This window comes from Suncus etruscus, chromosome 9 (assembly GCF_024139225.1).
Source record: "Suncus etruscus isolate mSunEtr1 chromosome 9, mSunEtr1.pri.cur, whole genome shotgun sequence".
In the NCBI taxonomy this organism is placed as follows: Eukaryota; Metazoa; Chordata; class Mammalia; order Eulipotyphla; family Soricidae; genus Suncus; species Suncus etruscus.
In genome coordinates this window covers 55,460,244-55,482,747 of record NC_064856.1, presented here as the reverse complement: position 1 = coordinate 55,482,747, position 22,504 = coordinate 55,460,244, and the positions used below count along the sequence as shown (strand labels likewise).

The window sequence follows — 22,504 nt, the reverse complement described above, 5'->3', positions numbered from 1 at the left end:
AGTTTTAAAGTTATCGTTGCTAGTTTACAGTTTTTCTTTAGCAATAAATATTGAAAAACATTTTACCTACTGATTCTTCAATTATTGTAATTGATTTGGATATAAATTTTTATTTTTGAAATTTACCAGTGGCTGCTGCATTTTCCACCTTGGCTTATACTCAAGTCACTAAGTTTTCCCAGTTTTTAGGGTAAAATTAGGGGGTTCGGTTAATGCTCGAGTATTTACGGTATATTTTTTTCTTTCTGATAACACAAGAATGAGAATGTCAAGAGAAAACACTTTCCAAACACCCTCATAGTTGTAGTTTTGTTGTGGTGGGAGGTCTTGGGTATATTTCACTCCTCCTGACCCACTGTGCTGAGCTGCCTGTGTGCCAGATCTCTCGTGGCTGATCTTTTGGTCCTAATATCACATACTTCTCTGGTGTGATGTTAAGAATTGAAGTGCTCCTTCCATTTCTAATGGATGGCAGTTTTTTAACATCAGATTTTGGGGCACCTGATTTGCGAGTAAAAGAGAACATAAGGATGCAGAATAATTCCCTTTATGGCACTGAACTCTGAGCTGCCTTTTTCAGAGGCTTTCCTTATCCTAACTGAAAGACGAAGGACCAGCCAATTGTTCCTGATATCTGGCAGACAGTGGGCCTTTGTGGGGTTGGTTAGGTAGACAGGTTCTAAGCATTTTCAGTCTTATAAAAGATACAGAGGATTAAAAACAAATAAACAAATAATTCTTTCTCGTAGTAAGCTGTACTCTTAGAAGGGGCTGGGCACTGTATATAATAAATCATTGAGGAGCTGGGTGAGCAATACTCATGTTTTTGTTTTAGAAAGCATTTGTTAGCTCAATCACCCAACATTACACTAATTCTTCAGAGTCTTTTGGTTTGGGCAATTGTTTCTGATCTATACGTATGTTGTTTTCTACAGAGAACTTCTTCCAGAGAATTTAGCTAAGACTAAGGAAGGAGGCTTTTACATGAGGTTATGATACTAATAGTCATAACTATTATAACTGTGTGTTTATTAGTTCCCAGGGTTAAGTGCATAAGATTAAATTAGGTACCATAAATTGTGCTTTAAAACAACAGAAATTAGGTATAGCAGGTAGGGCTCCTGCCTTACACATGGCTGATCTTCGCTTGATTCCTAGAACCCCAAATGGTCTCTGAGAACAGCCAGGAATGATCTTTTGAATGAGGAGCCAGACTTAAACCCTGAATGCAGCTGTGTGTAGTCCCCTCTAAATAATCCCCTCAAATAAATAAGTAAAACTACTGAAATGTATTGTTTTACAGTTCTGAAAGCTTCAAGTCTGAAACTGAGGCACTGACATCTTTGTGTTTGCTCCAAAGCTTTCATGGGGCAAAATTTTCCAATTCAGTTCATTTTAGTCATTTCTTTGTCCAATCTTTGTCTCTGTCATTACAGATTCTTTTCCCTATGTGTTTCCTTTCCTCTTTTTATGAAGACAGCCACTATAGTGAGTGGATTAGTGGCCTATACTTCTCTAGCATGATATCATCAGGTATTGCATACAGCTGCAAGTATCCCATCTCCAAAAAAATATTCGCAGGCTGAAGATTAGGACCCCATACATCTTTTTTATCAGGGTGTGGGATTTAGGTCATACTTGGCTGTTTTCAGGGAGAAGCTACTTCTATACTTAGGGATCACTCCTGGCAGAAATTTGGGGGACCATACTAGTGCTGGGGATCTAACCAGCACTTGCAAGACAATAACTTTAATCATTTTCTGGCCCTGAATATCTTTTCAGGAGACACAATAAATCCACATTAGTTGATTTCTACTTGAGTTTGAGAATAGAAGTTTAGACTGCTTTAGAAGAAGATATTCTGCCTGCCTATTTTCTTTTGCCTTTTTCCACCCAGGTCTTAAAATATCTATCCAAGTAGCTCTTTACTTCTAAATGTACTGGACTTCCCTAGTTCCATTTCTGAAGGCTGGAGATTTTATCATTGACTTCCTGTAGATTTTTATTTTGCTTGTTTTTTATTTTGGGGCCACATCTGGCCAAGTCAGGGCTTACTTCTGGCTGTATGCTCAGGTTTTAATGCTGGTAGGGCTCAGGGGACCACATAAATAAAGTGTTGGGATCAAATATGGTCAGTCATGTACAATGCAAATGCCCTACCCTGTACTATGACTCCAGCTTTGACTTTCCATAGATATTTTGACTGTCCTAACAGTACTTAGATTTTTCATATAGATATATACTTTTTCTCTTATGCTAATCATGTGCTCTTGGGGTTACTAAATCTAGCCTTGATCTAGAAGTGGGCCTTATACATATCAAAAAATAATTATCAGATCTATTTTCAGTAAGGGATTAAGGGACTCTGGCTTAAGCCAGAAATGAGTTTCTGAATGGCTCATGTAACCCAGTGGACAACCAATGATTTGAATGCTACAAATACTGTAGCTTCCAGCTACAGTACAGGTGACACTTTTCTGGTAAGCACAGTTGAAAGAAGTGTTGAGAACCAAAATTGGGGTAATGATTCATGGACACTCCATCCTTAGTTTTCCATCGTTTTCTTCAATGATGTTTGGATTGCATTTCCTATTTGTAAAAACTGTTTGCGCTGAGTATATGTTCCCTCAGTCTGAAAGCCTCTTAACTGGCACATCCAGATGGGGTTCTCAGTAAATATATACCAGATGGAAGAGAGAGTGAATCCCACCAGGCATCAAGAGAATCCATTTTCTCTTATATTAAGCAGAGGGATGAGAAGTCAGTTATCAACTTAGCTACACTAGGTTTTAGGTTGCAGTTTGCCTTCCTAAGACCTACTACTGAGTTAGACCTTGAGTTTTTTTTAGGCCCAATGTCAACTAGCCCCTGAATGATGCAAGTTTTTTATACAGTTGTTACTAAGTGTCCCTCACAGATTTGGTGAAAGGGAAAAAGAGGGGAAACAGAAGGATCAATGAACTGCTTGGACTTGTTTGTGAGCCTAAGATCTGAAAAGGCACAGGGCTTTTCAAAATGATGACATTACAAATTTGTGATTCACATCTTGAACTCGACTCTCTATATTCACTTGCTCCTTCACAGCAGCAATTTTATTGCTCCTTCCCTCTAAGCAGATACTCTCAGGTAGTTCCAGAGAAAATTAAAAATAACAACAAACTGAAAGCCCAGTCAGGAGCCAGAACCAGTCTTCAATAAAGCAACAGCTTCTGTTCTAAGCCTTTTCAGGGTTTCAAAGGAAAAGATGTCCTGTATGTGGAGCCATACTACGGAGGATAGGGTGCTTGCCTTGCACACAGTTGAATTGGGTTCCATCTCTGGCATCCCACTTAGTGCTCTGAACATGCCCAGGAGTGATTCCTGAGCATAGAGCTGTATGTCTCCTCAGACAAACAAACAACAACAACAAAAAGGGGGGGGGGGGAGAAAGAGGTGTCCTGTCCTTCAAGGGTCGGGGCCAGGTGACACTAGGCTTTGCCTGTGAAGCCCAGAGAAAGATAATGAAGAAAACTGGGATAAAGGCAACCAGCCAATGTTACCTAACAGTAAAAACTAGAGAAACAGGAAACCTGTGGCTAAGCCCCGATGACTATTAGGAAAATACCAGTATATGCTCCGCCCGTCTGTGCCAGCTACAAAGCAAGGCCTCGGGCCTAGAAAAATCATTTAGATCTGTAATGGAACATTGGAGAACTTTCCGATCCACTGTGCCCATTCTGGGGCTGCAACCACATACAAGCTATAGAGGGGAAGCGTGTTTCAGAGACCCTTCCGATGATTCCTTTGTTGCATTAATATAGTCTGATCCTGCCTTGCATCCAAACAAACTTTTCTTGGTGCCCCTTTGCAACAGGGCGAGTATGTTCTAGGAAAAGTCATACCCAGGAATTGAGCTGAGAGGGTGGGAATTCAAACAGAATTTTGAATTCTGGGTGAGGCTGATTCTGGGGCAACGTACTCTCAGGGCCCAGGGGCGGAGCAGAAGTGGGAGAGCTTCCCGGGACCCCGCAGCTGCCTTCCCGCCCCGAGTCCTCCCTCCCGCGGCCCCGAGAAGGCCAACTCCGCCTGCCTGAGTCACGACTGGAGCTGGGGTGGAGTCGGGGAAAGGCGGCCCCAGGCCAGAGCGAAGCCAGCCAACGGCCGTGGGTAGTGCAGGCGAGACTGTCTGGGATCATGGGTGAGAGCGCGCTGGAACCCGGGCCTGTGCCCGGAGCGCCGGCGGCCGGCGGCCCTGTGCACGCCGTGACGGTGGTGACCTTGCTGGAGAAGCTGTCCAGCATGCTGGAGGGGCTGCAGGAGAGGGTGGGTGGCCTGGCCAGCAGGCAGGGCGGTCTGGCGGGCTCGGTGCTCCGCATCCAGAAGGGTCTGGGGGAGCTGAGCAGCAGCCACGACCGAACGAGCAACAGGCTGGAGCAGCTGCTAACCAAGGCGGAGCGTGTGGGCTCGCATGCCGATGTGGCCCAGGAGCGCGCAGTGTTTCGCGCTGCCCAGATGCAGCGTCTGGAGGCCAACCACGGGCTGCTGGTGGCGCGAGGGAAGCTCCGTGTCCTGCTCTTCAAGGTCAGATCCCCCACCCTCACCTCCCCAATCTGGGGACTTTCTCGGGCCCCGGGGCGCCATCGATTCCTCTTTCCCCACCACACCCACATTCCCGACGACGCCACCCGGGGCCACACCCCTTTCCCACCATCCTGGGTGCTGTCGCTGCACGCCCCATCCAGCCCGGCCAATCAAAGACCGCGCAGCCCGAGTATAGGCCACGTCCACACGGTTTGCTCCAAGTCCCAGCCCTGCTCCCCAGGGAAAGTAACGGTGTTGGAAGAGGGTCCTATCCCACTATCACCGCTGTCTCCTTCGTTCTGACTCTCGAGGCCAACAACCCAAGGCCTGTCGACGTTACAAGCGCTTGCAGTTTTCAGCACTCCCCTTCTCTACTCCTGCCCCTTCCCAATCGGGTTTGGTGTCTTTGGGGGTTGTAATTGAAACGTGAGGCTCAGGCTGATGTGGGCCAGAGACTTGCCAGTTCAGTGTCGTGTCTATCACCTGTAGGAGGAGGCAGAGATCCCAGCTAGCGCCTTCCAGAAAATTTCAGAGCCCCTCGGCCCTGCGGACCAGTCCGAACCCAACCCAGACCAGCCAGAGGCCGAAGTTGGGGAGAGCTCAGATGAGGAGCCCGTGGAGTCCAGGGCTCAGCGACTGCGGCGCTCAGGGTTGCAGAAGGTGCAGAGTCTGCGAAGGGCCCTTTCGAGCAGGAAGGGTCCTGCCGCATCCACACCCACGCCGGTCAAGCCACCACGCCTTGGACCTGGCCGAAATGCTGATGGCCAGCCTGAGTCCAAGACAGAGCCAGAGCCTCCACAAAACACCGAGGAAGATCCCGGGAGACCTGAAGCTGCTGAAGCTGCCGTGCTCCAAGTAGAGAGTGCGGCCTGAGGCTTGGTGCCCCTTGTGCCTAGCCCCTTTTCCCAAAATAAATCATCCCAAGCTTGCAGCATTCACACCCAAATAAGGAGTGAATCCTGTCCGCTGCCCAGCCTCTGGCTTCTCTTCTCAGCTCCTTCAGCCTAACATCTTGTGTTATCTAAAAGAGGGGCAGCTTCACACTTCTCTGGCTTGCAGTCACCATCAATAAAAGTGGTTTTATCTAGTCTAGACTCCATGTGAAGGGCTGAGACTGGGAGGAGGGGAAGGACAGTGCAAGGAATCAGACACATGCTGGAACCTGGAATGAAACCTCAAAAAGCAAACATGATATGTCTTTTCATTTCCACAAATCCTGGGCTCTGCTCCAGTGGAACGTTCCTTGACTACTCTTTATGAACTCTTAGCTGTCTTCTCAATCTACTCATTCTGGGTGTTCCTTCTTGATATTCACTCCCAGCTCTCATCTACCAGCCACTTTTGCTCCAGACTACTCTACTGGTCTGCATTTGTGAATTTCTTCAAACTTACTGTGTGCAAAAAGAAGCTATCTTCTACTTCTAACTCCAATTCAACTCTAATCTTGCTGATATATTTTGTGTTCTTACTCTGTGTCCTATACAATTATCATGTAATTGTATTTCCATTATCAAAATAATGGCATCATGACCCACAGAAAGAAACCTTGGAAATCCTGTCTCCCTCCTCCCTTCCTCACTCCCCCAACCTTGCAGAGAAATATTTTATGATAGTTATCATATGATTTGACTCCTGAAATTTTGTGTAGAGTTCAGGCTCTTTAAGACTATCTTTAAAACTCAAGATTCCCTGGTCTCCCATCATATTTGTTGCCTCACCTCTTACTAACTTTCTCAGTTGTGCTGTTGAACCACTTGAAGTGTGTGCTTCCACACTTCCATTGCTACTGTCTGGCAAGAACTCAGCAAGATGCTGTTGGTTCAAGGCCAGATTCTTGAAGCACCATTTCCACACCTCTAATGATAACAGCATGAATTACAATTGTTTATAATTATCCCTCACATTCCATTCCAGTAGATTTTGGTTCCTTTCTTGTAGGAGTAGTTTGATTGTATCAGTAAATTTTTTTTTGTCACACTTGGTGATGCTCAGGATTTACTCCTGGCTATGAGCTCAGAAATTGCTCCTGGCTTGGGGGACCATATGGGATGCCAGGGAATTGAACCGCGGTCCTTCCTAGGTTAGTGAGGGCAAGGCAGATACTTTACCACTTGCACCACCACTCCGGCCCCTGTATCAGTAATTTTTGCACCAAAGATATGCACTCACAAAGGCACGAGGCTCTTCTGAAGAATATTAGAATGACTAAGAGGTGAGGAGGGGTTGGATGGAGTGGGAGTATGTCAATCTCACCATTCTTTTACTCCTCACTCAATAAAACAGTTTGAGAATTCATTGTATTCCAGTCCTAGGCTAGGTCTTAGGAACACCATTATGACTATTCCTTTTGAGATCCTCAAGTTTAGGGAGAGCCCGATGTAATGACAATGAATAAGGTAAATGTATAATAGTTATTCATAAACTATTTTGAGATGAAAGATATGGGATTAGCCTAACATGAAGGAAGACAAATAGAAGGTATTTAAGAAAATAATTTTGGGAAATGAAGTAGTGGAATAAAAAAATGGTGAGGGGCAGTAGGGTTAAGGTGAAAATAGTTTGAGTTCTCAGTTTCCTTATTTACCAAATGGAATAATGCTAGATCTTATGGTTTTGTGAGGATTGCCCACCTGGGTAATTTCACTACCTAAAACGTAGTTTTTAGGTAGTGATTCAACCAGGCTGAATTATAAGAGCTAAGGATATAAATCTGGTCTTATTCTTCATGGAATTAAAGTCTAGTAGGGGGCATGGACAAGGAAACTAATATGATAAATAAAAACTAAAATGAACTGGGTTGACTCAGGTTTGATCCCTGGCACTCTATATGGTACCCAGAACCTCCTGGAGTAATCCCAGAAGTTCCAAGAACAGCTGAGTGTGGCCCAAAAAGAAAGTAAGAAGAAAAGGAAGAAAGAAAATATGAACTAGAAGGGATCTTTGGTTGTTGCCTTTGGAGGGGTAAAAGTAGTAAAGATAAAGTAGTAAAGATAAAGATAATAGTAGGAGCTGAGGAAGTGGGAGGAAAGTTCTTTCAATTAGAATCTTGGGGGTATAAGATGGGACCAGAATTCACGTGACTTTTTAACATTCCCCTCTTGCTTTCCCACCCCTTTCCAGTGGATCCAATTAGAAAAATCCTTACTTTAACTTCTGGAGTTGGTGGAAACATGAGCAATCACTCTAAAGGGCTCCCTTTTCTCTGATTTTGGATATCTTTACTGCTATTGCTCCTTATGAACACTTGGTGGCACTGTTGGGGTACCAGTGTCCTCTTGATGCCCATTCAAGAACCTCTAGTTGAGCCTATTGAGCTGTGTTCCTGACTGTAGTGGGACTGACTTTTCAGTATCTCCAGTTCCTTTGGAGAAATTCATGGCTCTTTCTGTGGGCTTCCAAACCTTACAGTGTACACTGTCAGCTTCCCAGCAGCTACTCTGCTTAAGATTATGCCATCAGAGAAAGGCCAGTCTGGACAGGCTCAGTTTTCTGTACCTAAGGACAAAGTTTTTTTTTTTTTTTTTTCCCTTCTTTTCCTCCTTAATGCTTGGCAATCAACCCAGTTTCCTTCCCACTTACAACCCACACACATATTTGTCATCAAAAGTATCTCTGAGCATATGAAGCTCAGAGATCCTGAACCTGGATCCCTAATAACCTCAGAATATTGCTTAAACTTGGTGGTGGTGCTGTTTTTAATTCTTTCCTGATGCATCCTCAGTAGCCAATAATAAAAATCAAGTTAAAGCCACAGTAATTTAATTTAGTCATATTTCTTTTTTATTATATTATTTTATACTACATTCTTCACTGTTACGGCTATAGCGATTAATATTATTAGAAGCTAAAGGGAATGAGGACACTGGTAGAGTGCCAAGTAGTCATCAAAAATATCTGCCAATCAGGTGACTGCTTTAAGTAGGTGGGAAGCAATGAATGACCAAAATATCGAGTTGGTTTTTCAGCTTCTCAATCTAGAAGAACAAGTTTAATTAGACCTTTTGGGAGAATTAAGCTAAGAGGAATTAAACTGTATTGACCAAACTCAGAAAACACTGATTAACTGGGAAATCAATAAATAAAGACAATAGGCAAAGTCATCAAAATTTTTTTGTCCATTTTCTGGAAAATTTCCTACTGCCTGGGTAAGATTATGCACATTTTTGGTAGGAATTTCTTCTTTTTTTTTTTTTTTTTCAGGCTTCCCAAACAAGGAATGCTCAGGAAACCTGAGGGTCTTTTCCAGCAATGCTTGGCCAACTGGGCTATCATTCAATTTCCAGGCCTTGAGGACTGTTTTAAGAAAACAAGACAGACATAATAGAGAAAAGCATGGGGTCAGGGAGCTGCCAGCCTTGTGTACTGAGAGCCCTTACTGTCCTTCACATAAAGTATTTATTGTGAGGCCAGAGCGATAGCACGGTGGTAAGGAGTTTGCCTTGCACGTGGCCAATACTGTACAGATGGTGGTTCAAATCCTGGCATCCCATATGGTCCCCTGAACCTTCCAGGATTGACTTCTGAGTGAAGATCCAGGAGTAATTCCTAAGCTAGGCAAGGTATGATTCAAAAACAAACAAAATGTATTATTGTTCAGAACAACCAGTATGGGAGGAAGGGCAGCCACCAACAGACAAATACCTATCTAATGCTAATCAAGCCTAAGTGGGTCTTTATATCTCAAAAAGGAGTGCATGGTGATTTAAAAGGAAGCTAAGATAAAATCTCTGAAGTTTGTTTTCTGGGAAAGGTGGCAGATAAAAGACGGACTATAGGACTCTTTTCTGTAGGGTGTTCCCCGTGTTCTAAGGTAACTTAGAAATTAAGAGATCTCAGATCTCTTTCTGTTCCTCTCCTTGGACTATCAACTCTCTAGATAAACTTACTCATTTCTTGGATTTTTCATATTTAACACTTAGGGGGCTCTACAACCACACTTGTCATACTCAGGGCCCTCCAGGGCTGCATCCAGCAATGCTTTGGGAACCATGTGGTTGGTGTTGACCAAACTGAGAATGGGTGCATGCAAGGCTTCTCTGGGCTATCTTTCTGGTTCCTGTTAGTAGATTTCTTTTTACTTTCATTTATTAAACTTTTAATCAACTAAGATAAGCATTTAAGGAAATCTCAAAGCCAATAAAATCACCTTCATTCCCAGTACTTAACTGGCTTGTATGAAAACGTCTTATGACATGAAACGATCTTTTAGTCAACTCTATTTCTGGGCAATTTTTTTACAGGAATGTTTTTTTATATGGAGATCAAAATATGCCTTCGTGTTTTCTACGTAAGTGCCTATTGGCTTCCCTTCAACTACATCTGCACAAGAAATCATCTATTTCTATGATGTGTATATCCTTGGAGAACAACTGCAGTGGGTACATAATACTGTACCCTACATACATACATACCCTGTACATAATACTGTCTCCTCTAAGACTCTTCCTACAACTTCTTTCTCAGGCCAAGTATGAGCCGAGACAAAAGTCTTGGTTTTTTTTAGGTGAGTTCTTTTAGTTTACTTATATTTATTTTTATTTTATTGTTTTGGGCCAAACCCAACAGTACTCTGGGTTTATTCCTAATCCTGTACTTAGAGATTTGAGGGAGTAGATGGGGTGTTAAGCATCAACCTGGGTTGGCTGTGTGCCAGGTAAACACCTATTCATTGTACTTTTACTCTAGCCCACTTACATAGTTTAAAGAGGGAAGTTTCAAGGTACATGGGAAAAAGCAAGGCATCATACCTAAAGATATTTGAACTTCATTGTTGATGAATGATTTCCAGGCTTGTTATGGAGATTAAAAATATTTTTTCAGAGACTGGAGCAATAGTAAAGCAATGAAAGCATTTTGCCTCTGAATTGGTTAAAAAGTGGTAGAGATGGGGCTGGAGAGATAGCATGGAAGTAAGGCATTTTCCTTTTATGCAGAAGGACGGTGGTTCAAATCCCGGCATCCCATATGGTCCCCTGTGCCTGCCAGGGGCAATTTCTGAGTATAGAGCCAGGAGTAGCCCCTGAGTGCTGCTGGGTGTGACCCCCCCAAAAAAAACCCCACAAAAATAAAGTGGTAGAGAAAATATGAAGCTACATAATAAATATACATAATTTCACCCTCCATTAGAATTTAAAAAATTTGGAATAATTCAAATGGTGGAGTACAGATATCCCTTATATGCATGAATCTGTGGTTGAACCCTGGTACCGCATGAACTCCTAGTACTGATAGGCATGTCTCTGGTGACCTCTGAATTCCATGGGACTAACCCCATCAGAAGGAATATAAAATGATTTTATAGGATTTGAATCCAAGCAAGGTGTTAGAATTATATGACCATGGGGCCGGCGAGGTGGCGCTAGAGGCCAGGTGTATGCCTTGCGAGTGCTAGCCAAGGAAAGGACCACGGTTCCATCCCCCGGCGTCCCATATGGTCCCCCCAAGCCAGGGGCAATTTCTGAGCACTTAGCCAGGAATAACCCCTGAGCATCAAATGGGTGTGGCCCGAAACCCCCCCCCCCAAAAAAAAGATTAAAAAAACAAGAATTATATGACCATTACACAAATATCTCCGATAATTAAAGAAAATTATCACCTCAGGGGCCGGGCGGTGGCGCTGGAGGTAAGGTGCCTGCCTTGCCTGCGCTAGCCTAGGACGGACCGCGGTTCGATCCCCCGATGCCCCATATGGTCCCCCAAGAAGCCAGGAGCAACTTCTGAGCGCATAGTCAGGAGTAACCCCTGAGCGTCACAGGGTGTGGCCCAAAAACCAAAAAAAAAAAAAAAAAAAAGAAAAGAAAATTATCACCTCTTCCAGGGGATCACAGGAATATGAAGTGCGAGCACTAGTTTCTCATATGGCATTTCTAGATATTTAAAGAAAAAGGCAATACAAAGGTGAATGGATAAGCACTTATTCATAAAATTTTCTAAAAACTTTTTTAGCCCTTACAATTTTCAGGGTTAAAGAATAGATTTAATATTATCAATTAATAATTGAACCTGCTTAATTGAAAAACATGCCAATAGGGGCCGGAGAGATAGCACAGTGGTGTTTGCCTTGCAAGCAGCAGATCCAGGACCTAAGGTCCCATATGGTTCCCTGTGCCTGCCAGGAACTATTTCTGAGCAGATAGCCAGGAGTAACCCCTGAGCGCCGCCGGGTGTGGCCCCCCAAAACAAAAAACTTGTCAATATTTACCTTGAATTTAAGTTGAATTGTAATTTTTGAGAGATCTTTGGAGACTTCTCCACATTTCTCTAGGTGTAGCCCAAAAAACTCAAAAGAAAGAAGAGATAAATAAATAAATGTTATAAATAAATAAATGTTTTATATATATATATACACACACAAGAAAAAAAGGAAGAAAGAAAGAAAGAAAGAAAAAAAAGAAAGAAAAAAGAAATGGAGAAGTCTATCTTACACATAGCTATACCTATGAACAAACACAAAACATACCCTTACATATTATATGCTTATGTAAACAAATACATAGATTTTGTACATGGTCATCATATGTCATAAATTACCCCAAACTAATAATAGTTTGAATAATAATAATAATAATAATAATATAATTGAATGTCCAGCTATAAGGGCCAGAAGCTGATTCTGTGACTAAAGTGCCTTCCTTGAGGAGAGAAACAATCAGTATTTTCTTCCAAGCCACCACATGCTCTGAACATTATTGTGTAGCTCTGCTGCTTTTGATTCCAGCCACAGATTATTTTTAGCTGTACAACTGCAACTAAGGGATGGACCTCCAGTAAGCATTGTGACTAAACAAACATACTGAGGACTGTACCAGGAGTGTAAGTACTAGAGAGCATGCATGTGAGCAGAGCAGAAACCTCTAGTGAGCACTACAGACAGAATGTGTGTGAGCACAACTAAAAAGGGTAACCCTATTGAGTAGGGAGGTCAAGTGTGCAAACAATCTCAACTTGATATGTGCCACCAGCAGAGCACCATCATTAAAATGTATGAGTACTATACCACAAGAGAGCTTGGTTATAAAAACATAATTAGGGGAGAAACAATTATAATTATATAACTTTGAAACATAAATGAATACTATCATAATTGAATACCAACACTTCTTTATTTAAACATCATGGCTACAAGGTTATTCACACTACAGTTTGTTTTTCACAGGTAAAGTTGATCATGATTGAGTTACAGTCCTACAATGTACAACTTTCAGAGCATTTTCTGCCACCAATGTCAACAGTTTTCTTTTCACCCTCCCTGATGCCCTCTTTCCTCCTACCCATCTTCCCCCACCAGATTCTGGGGCAGGTGTTTTACTCACACTCTCCTTATTTAATCTTTATCTAATAAATATTTTTATTGATTAATAAAAATAAATAAACTACATTCCTGAAGACTTAAACAAACAAGCTAATATAGAACAAGGACTGTAAGTTCAGCCATTTTTTGAAAAAGCAATTCATAAAGAATATTTGTTTTGGGGCCGGGCAGTGGCGCTAAAGGTAAGGTGCCTGCCTTGCCTGCGCTAGCTTGGAAGGACCGCGGTTTGATCCCCCGGTGTCCCATATTTGTCCCCCAAGCCAGGAGCGACTTCTGAGCGCATAGCCAGGAGTAACCCCTGAGCGTTACCGGGTGTGGCCCAAAAACCAAAAAAAAAAAAAAAAGAATATTTGTTTTTATTTTCACGTTATCACTTACATTCAGTTTTCTACAATATCAAATTGATAGCATAATTTTTGCTCAATTTGCAGTTACTTTTATTTGGGAGATGTATAGTAAGGTGATACTTGATCAAGCAGGTCAGATGGTTCGATTTTGGGGCCTGTTGTGCAGTGATTGCTTGATCATAGTGTTGCTTGGGGTCTACCATTGTTGAGAAATGTCAGCGGTAGAATTTGGGGCCTCATTCATACAATGAATATGCTCAAACTCTTTGAGTTATTTCTCTATCCACATAATACATATATAACACATAAATGTATACAGGTATAAATACATTTATTTATGTATTATCTCAGTGTTTTCAGAATTGAACCTAGGACCTCACAGGTACATGACCAAGTGCACCACATCTGTGATTTTTTTTCTTCTGGTGTTTGGGTCACACCTGGCAGCGCTCAGGGGTCACTCCTGGCTCTACGCTCAGAAATCGCTCTTGGCAGGCTTGAGGGATCATATGGGATGCCGGGATTCAAACAATTGTCCTTCTGCATGCAAGGCAAATGCCCTACCTCCATGCTATCTCTCCAGCCCCCATATCTGTGATTCTTAGCCCCTTTTCAATCACAGCCTAATAATATATATTCTTAAATATAAAGGCAAATAAAATTTAGAAAACTTTAGTTATAAGAAATATTAGCCATTCACCTACAGTTAAAATAGTAATTCTTTGCATAAATAAAAATACCCTTTCTATAAAAAAATGCCCTTTCTATATTCTAAAATTTTCCATAATAATTTTCATGATGACAGAGGTAAAATATGTGAGACTCACCTAAGAATTAATTGCCATAAATAAATCATATCACTAATGTTTTAAATTTTTTATTGAGACCAATGTGAGTTACAAGTCTTTCACAGTTATATTTAAGGTACATAGTGACAGTGAATTAGGGCCATTCCCACCATCAGTGTTGACCTCCCTCTGCCACTGTTCCCAGCATGCATCCTATACCTCCACGCTTAGTCCCCTGGACTGCTAGTGTAACAGGTGCCTTATGCATATCACTAACACTTTTTATAATAATTAGCAAATTCAAATTTTCAAATGTTCCCATTAAGATATGATATTGTTCAGTTTTATTATAAAACTCTTAGCATCATGTGTTTTGGGCTTAGAATAAAACAGTTAAAAGTAACCAACTTGGTATTTTTACACATCACGAATTTTATCTATTTATATTTAGGTTTTGGCCACACTCAGCGGTGTTCAGGGCTTATTCCTGATTCTGCACTCAGAAATAACTCCTGGAGAACTCTTGGCCATGTGCAAGGCAAACACCCTACCCACTGAACTATCACTCCAGTCACAGATTTTACTTATAACTATAGTTATTATTTTTATTTGAGGCACTGTGATTTATTTATTATTTTATTTTGTTTTTTTTGGGTCACACCCGGCAGCACTCAGGGGTTGCTCCTGGCTCTATGCTCAGAAATTGCTTATGGCAGGCTCAGGGGACCATATGGGATGCTGGGATTTGAACCAATGACCCTCTGCATGAAAGGCAAATGCCTTACCTCCATGCTATCTCTCCTACCCCGAGGCTCTGCGATTTATAATAATGCTCATTATGGGGCTTCATGCATACAACATGCCAATACTACATCCTCCACTAGAGCATCTGCTTCCCTTTGTCATGTCACATGGTCTCCTTCCAATCCCAACCTCTTTGGAAAGTTTAATTTCATAGACCAGTTCTCCATTCTGTTGTCTTTGGATATTTCACATAGAAATTTTACTAATACAAAAGTTGTGTTCATTATTTTATTTAATTAAATTGTGTAAGGGCCATAGCAGGCAGTGCTCAAAAAGGTTGTATGTGGGGCCGGAGAGATAGCATGGAGGATAAGGCATTTGCCTTTCATGCAGAAGGTCATCGGTTCGAATCCCGGCGTCCCATATGGTCCCCCGAGCCGGCCAGGAGCGATTTCTGAGCATGAAGCCAGGAGTAACCCCTGAGTGCTGCCGGGTGTGACCCAAAAACCAAAAAAAAAAAAAAAAAAAAAAAAGGTTGTATGTGAGGAGGTTGAACTCAGGATCTTGCACTTTTGAGGCATCTGCTGTGCCTCTTGGGCAATTTCTTTTTGATTCTGAAGCTGCTCTCCAAATGTAGTATTTTTGACTCACTGAAAGACCCTTCCTCAATGTGGACACACTGGTGATAGATGTGATGTTGGATGTTGGATGATGTGCATGAGAAATGCAATAACAGTATTGTAAACTACAGATTATCAATCAATAACCTGTTTTAAGAAGACCCTCTCTTCACCATTGTTTAACTCTCTAAAACTCATATATGAGAGAAACTTCTGTTTTGTGTGTGTGTGTGTGTGGGGTTGAACCACACCTGGCAGTGTTCAGGAATTATTCCTGGTTCTGCATTCCAGAATCACACCTGGCAGGCTTAGGGACCACATGGGATGTCAGTGATTGAACCCAGGTCAGCATACAAGGCAAATGTCCTTCCCGCTAACTATACTATTGCTTGGGTCCTGAGAGAAACTTCTTGATAACTGTCTGAGTGTATCTCATGCTAAGTATTCATTATTCCTATAAATTGATCATATTCAGCTTGTCAAGAACAGATACAATCTGAAACAGAAAAAAAATTTATTTTTAATTTTTGGGTCACATGTGGCATCTCTCAGGGGTTACTCCTGGTTCTATGCTCAGAAATCGCTCCTGGTAGGCTTGGGGGACCATATGGGATGCCAGGATTAGAACCACCATCCTTCTGCATGAAAGGCAAATGTCCTACTTCCATGCTATCTTTCCGTTATTTAAAAAATAACTTCTGGGGGCCGGGCGGTGGCGCTGGAGGTAAGGTGCCTGCCTTGCCTGCGCTAGCCTTGGACGGACCGCGGTTCGATCCCCCGGCGTCCCATATGGTCCCCCAAGAAGCCAGGAGCGACTTCTGAGCGCATAGCCAGGAGTAACCCCTGAGCGTCACCGGGTGTGGCCCAAAAACAAACAAACAAAAAAAAACAACAAGTTTTTTTTTTTTTTGTTTGTTTTTGGGCCACACCCGGTGACGCTCAGGGGTTACTCCTGGCTATGCGCTCAGAAGTCGCTCCTGGCTTCTTGGGGGACCATATGGGACGCCGGGGGATCGAACCGCGGTCCGTCCAAGGCTAGCGCAGGGAAGGCAGGCACCTTACCTCCAGCGCCACCGCCCGGCCCCCTGAAAGTTATTTTTTAAGTTGTGACTTAAGACACAATATAACTCATAATGACATTTAACTTTTTCATATCATGATATATGGGAACCATACATCATTCTGGAATGTAACAAAGTCAAGTGTAAAAAGATATTTTCACAAGCAAATCACACATTTAATTAAAATTTATCAAGAGTTTCTCAACTTTACACACATATCATTCACACATTCAATCAGATTAAAACATATTCCTCAAACAAAATTTGTTTCATGTTTATTGAATAGAAAATTAGGCACCAAGTCTAATGGTCTCCCATTTGTTTCTCAGAAAGCCAAGGGATCTCACTCTTAGGGTTCTTAGCAACCCAACTTTCAGATCATTGAAAGAACTGGAGGGGGCAGGAAATACAATCAACTATTTTTTTTACAGTCATATATAAATTTTATTTTATTTTTTTAAATTTTATTGTGGTCGAAGTGAATTACAATTCTCTCACAATAACATATTCAATTAGGAGGCATCTATTCAGCATAGACATATATATATATATATATACTCATATATTTTAGCAAATATTTTGTAGTTGTGACAAAATTCTAAGGTCAGAATAACTTTCTGCTTTCTCTTCTTCCCTCTTTCATGGTGGACATTTTTTCTTCTTAGATACACTTTTCAAAATAAAGAAAAAAATAAAGGAAAAACAAGCTTTTTAAGTGTAAGACAATGATATTTAGAAGGGAGGAGAGTAAAGGGGTAGGCTAGTTGCAAAAATGATACAGCCTGGTGAAGGATGGTAGGATTAAACTTCGTTGGAGAAGAGGATTTGGACCAGGCTGGCTGCATGCAAGGCAAGTGCCTTATGTCTTGTACTATATCTCCTGCCTGGGAGTGACTTTCAGCAATGAACTTAATGTGGTAAATATAGATGTTGACTCATGATGATTCACATCTGGAATTTATATTTATATAATGTTACTTTTTTTGGGGGGGTCACATCCAGTGGTCATTATGACTTATTTGTGACTCTGTGCTCAAGGATCACCCCTGGTGTGCTCAGGGATCATATATTATACCAAGTATCAAGCCTGGTTCAGCTGCACACAAGGGAAGAGCCTTACTCACTGTACTATCTTACTGCCTCCGTATAGTATTATAATTTAATTAAATAAAATGTCCTCTGTGTCAATTTTAAAATAGAGGATCATGGGCCAGAGTGGTGGTAAGGCATTTGCCTTGCTTGCGGCTGACCCAGGATGGACGCAGTTTTGATCCCTGGCATTCCATATGGTCCCAAAGCCAGGAGCAATTTTTTTTCTTTTTTTTTTTCTTCTTTTTGGGCCATACCCAGTGACCATCAATGGTTACTCCTGGCTATGCGCTCAGAAATTGCCATGAACCATGGTCCATCCTAGGTTAGCACATGCAAGTCAAATGCCCTACCACCTGTGCCACTGCTCCAGCCCCAGGGGTGATTTCTGAACACAGAGCCAGGAGTAACTTCTGAGCACTGCCAGGTGTGACCCCAAAAACAAAACTAAATAAATAAATAAATAATAAAATAGAGGATCAGAAATAATAAAGAATCTTAGCTTGGCAAAAATAAATTAGACAGAAGTTAATAGTTAATTAGTTAATTAGTTAGTTAATTAGTTAATTAGTTAGTTAATTAGATAAGTTAATATTTTATATATATGTACTCTATATATGCTGTCTCTGCATGTAAATATATATATGTATACTCTCCAAGTTTTCAAGTCTTCTCTAAAGAAATGTCAAAGAAAGACCTGGAGATAAGCTAAACATTAAAATGGTGTATATGCGGGCCGGGCGGTGGCGCTAAAGGTAAGGTGCCTGCCTTGCCTGCGCTAACCTTGGACGGACCGCGGTTCGATCCCCCGGTGTCCCATATGGTCCCCCAAGCCAGGAGCGACTTCTGAGCACATAGCCAGGAGTAACCCTTGAGCGTTACTGGGTGTGGCCCAAAAACCAAAAAAAAAAAAAAAAAATGGTGTATATGCCTGTGCTGATTATGAATGGATGTTTATAACTATGAATCATTTACCTAAAACATATTTTAATTTGTTATATTAAATTATAATACTATACGGAGGCAGTAAGATAGTACAGTGAGTAAGGCTCTTCCCTTGTGTGCAGCTGAACCAGGCTTGATACTTGGTATAATATATGATCCCTGAGCACACCAGGGGTGATCCTTGAGCACAGAGTCACAAATAAGTCATAATGACCACTGGATGTGACCCCCCCAAAAAAAGTAACATTATATAAATATAAATTCCAGATGTGAATCATCATGAGTCAACATCTATATTTACCACATTAAGTTCATTGCTGAAAGTCACTCCCAGGCAGGAGATATAGTACAAGACATAAGGCACTTGCCTTGCATGCAGCCAGCCTGGTCCAAATCCTCTTCTCCAACGAAGTTTAATCCTACCATCCTTCACCAGGCTGTATCATTTTTGCAACTAGCCTACCCCTTTACTCTCCTCCCTTCTAAATATCATTGTCTTACACTTAAAAAGCTTGTTTTTCCTTTATTTTTTTCTTTATTTTGAAAAGTGTATCTAAGAAGAAAAAATGTCCACCATGAAAGAGGGAAGAAGAGAAAGCAGAAAGTTATTCTGACCTTAGAATTTTGTCACAACTACAAAATATTTGCTAAAATATATGAGTATATATATATATATATATATATGTCTATGCTGAATAGATGCCTCCTAATTGAATATGTTATTGTGAGAGAATTGTAATTCACTTCGACCACAATAAAATTTAAAAAAATAAAATAAAATTTATATATGACTGTAAAAAAAATAGTTGATTGTATTTCCTGCCCCCTCCAGTTCTTTCAATGATCTGAAAGTTGGGTTGCTAAGAACCCTAAGAGTGAGATCCCTTGGCTTTCTGAGAAACAAATGGGAGACCATTAGACTTGGTGCCTAATTTTCTATTCAATAAACATGAAACAAATTTTGTTTGAGGAATATGTTTTAATCTGATTGAATGTGTGAATGATATGTGTGTAAAGTTGAGAAACTCTTGATAAATTTTAATTAAATGTGTGATTTGCTTGTGAAAATATCTTTTTACACTTGACTTTGTTACATTCCAGAATGATGTATGGTTTCCATATATCATGATATGAAAAAGTTAAATGTCATTATGAGTTATATTGTGTCTTAAGTCACAACTTAAAAAATAACTTTCAGGGGGCCGGGCGGTGGCGCTGGAGGTAAGGTTATCACTTCTTGAGTCTAATTATAAAACTTACAGAGAATTAAATAGCTTCCACTAGTTGATGTATCTGCGAATACTCTGGCTTTCAGGGGATAAAGACAAGTTTAGCAAAAGTTAAAAACAAACAACTGGGGCAGGAGAGATAGCATGGAGGTAGGGTGTTTGCCTTGCATGCAGAAGGTCAGTGTTTCGAATCCCGGCATCCCATATGGTCCCCTGTGCCTGCCAGGAGCGATTTCTGAGCGTAGATGCAGGAGGAACCCCTGAGCGCCGCTGGATGTGACCCAAAAACCAAAACCAAAACCAAACCAAACGTAACCAAACCAAAACAAACAAACAAACAAACAAACAACTAAATGGCATATGTAAGAAGTCCCTAGAAAGTCATATCACCATTTTGTAATTTCATGGGAAGATAAGATTTGGTCTGAGAAAAGCTAATACCTAGATTGTGGTATAAATTTAACATAGGTCACAGTTAAACTTTATCAAGCATGAGACTCATTTATAAATAAACATCATACTTCTAGTGCATACCAATTAATAGAGGCCTATTTAAATCTAAACAAAGATACCCATTATGCTATTATTCTGGGAAGTCTATCCAAGATAAAAGAGAAGAGAGGAGAATAAATATGTAAAAAGATGGCAATTTGGTGAGCATATATAGAGCAACAGAAATTGTGTGATTCCAATAAGATACATATATGAAGTTTATGATATGTGTATCATAGAAAATTATGCTCTTCATAATAGTGGGTGGAGAAACATTGACTTATATTTTAAGTTCTTTACTTCCCCATGATGCATATTAATGTTTTAAAAAGGGGGAACTGTAACTCAGAAATGCTTAGCTATTTCTTTCAAACTTTAAAACTTATAAATACTTTAGCACCAGCTGTCAGGAAAAATGAAGCCATGAAATTTTCCTATACATGGATGGACTTGGAAACTATTATACTGAGTGAAATGAGTCAGAGGGAGAGAAAGACACAGAATAGTCTCACTCATCTGTGGGATTTAAGAAAAATAAAAGACAGTATGGTAATAATACTCAGAAACAAAGAGATAAGGGCTGGAAGAACCAGCCCATAATATGAAACTTACCACAAAGACTGGTGAGAGAAATAACTACGCCAACAACTATCATGACAATGGTAGTAAATGCGAAATAGAATGCCTGTCTTGAAGACAAACAGAGGTTGGGGGAGAAAGAAGATGGGAGTCATTGGTGGTGGGAAGGTTGCACTGGTAAAGGGAGGATGTACATTTTATGACTGAACCCAACTACAAACATGTTTGTAACCATGGTGCTTAAATAAATATCTATAAAAAGAAAAAATACTTTAGCACTATTAAAAGAAAATAGCATATTTCTTTTCTTTTTATATTTTTGGGCCACACCTGGCAGCGCTCAGGGATTACTCCTGTATCTGCATTCAGAAATCTCTCCTGGGGCCAGAGAGATAGCATGGAGGTAAGGAATTTACCCTGAAGGATGGTGGTTCAAATCCCGGCATCCCATATGGTCCCCCGTGTCTGCCAGGAGCGATTTCTGAGCATAGAACCAGGAGTAACCCCAGAGCACTGCTGGTTGTGATCCAAAAACTAAAAAAAAAAAAAAAAAAAAAAAAGAAAAAAAAAAGAAAAAAAAAGAAATCTCTCCTGGCAGGTTTGGGGGAACCATACAGGATGCCGAGGATCAAACCTGTGTCCATATCAGGTTGGCTGCTTGCAACGCCCTATAGCTGTCTACACTCTGGCCCGAAAACTGCATATTTCTTTTCTTTTTTCTTTTTTTTTTTTTTTGGTTTTTGGGTCATACCCATTGACGCTCAGGGGTTACTCCTGGCTATGCGCTCAGAAGTTGCTCCTGGCTTGGGGGACCATATGGGACGCCGGGGGATCGAACCGTGGTCCGTCCAAGGCTAGCGCAGGCAAGGCAGGCACCTTACCTTTAGCGCCACCGCCCGGCTCCAAACTGCATATTTCTTAACCAAACTTTATATATCTATCATAGAAGAACTATAAGTAGCATCTTGAAGTTAAGAATCTGGTGACAGGGGCCGGGAAGGTGGCGCTAGAGGTAAGGTGTCTGCCTTGCAAGCGCTAGCCTAGGACGGACTGCGGTTCAATCTCCCGGTGTCCCATATGGTCCCCCCAAGCCAGGAGTGACTTCTGAGCGCATAGCCAGGAGTAACCCCTGAGCATTAAACGGGTGTGACCCAAAAACCAAAAAAACAAAACCAAAAAAAAAAAAAAAAAAAAGAATCTGGTGACAGGTCAGAAATAAAATACAGAGACTAAGGCACTTGTTTTGTTTGCAGCCAACACCAGTTCGATCCCCAGAACTGCAGGTGGTCCTTTGAGCACAGAGCTAGAGATAGCCCCTGAACACTACCAGGTATGATTTAAATTCACTCCACCAATTAATTAATAATAAATTTATATAGACATATATTTTGAGGGAGACATACCTAGCAGTGCTAAGGGCTTATACCTGGCTTTGCATTTAGAGATTATTCCTTGTGGCTCAGGGAGCCATAGGGGTGCCAGGAATTGAACCCAAGTAGGCCAATATATTATCATTCTGACCCTAATAAAACTGATTCTTAAATTAAAAAAGTCACGGGGACTAGAGATGTAGTTCAAGTACCATAGCTCATGCCTTATATGTAGAAGGCATGAGTTCAGTTCCTAGCATAAATACTTCAAAATGGTTGGTTATGGTTCTTGCTGAGTTTAGACTCACAGCAATAAGATATATTACTTAGTATATACATACAAAATATATATACCAATATATACTAAAT

The 22,504-nt window shown here is 41.1% G+C and overlaps 1 protein-coding gene across 1 annotated transcript; it reads left to right on the top strand.

Annotated features, from left to right (window-relative positions):
* The first annotated feature begins 4,078 nt into the window (after positions 1-4,078).
* On the top strand, positions 4,079-5,647 carry CAVIN3 (caveolae associated protein 3). Its single transcript, XM_049780431.1, has 2 exons — positions 4,079-4,560; positions 5,050-5,647. The coding sequence occupies exons 1-2, from the start codon at positions 4,174-4,176 to the stop codon at positions 5,431-5,433; spliced, it is 771 nt and encodes a 256-aa protein (XP_049636388.1). The 5' UTR covers positions 4,079-4,173; the 3' UTR covers positions 5,434-5,647.
* Positions 5,648-22,504: the final 16,857 nt, after the last annotated feature.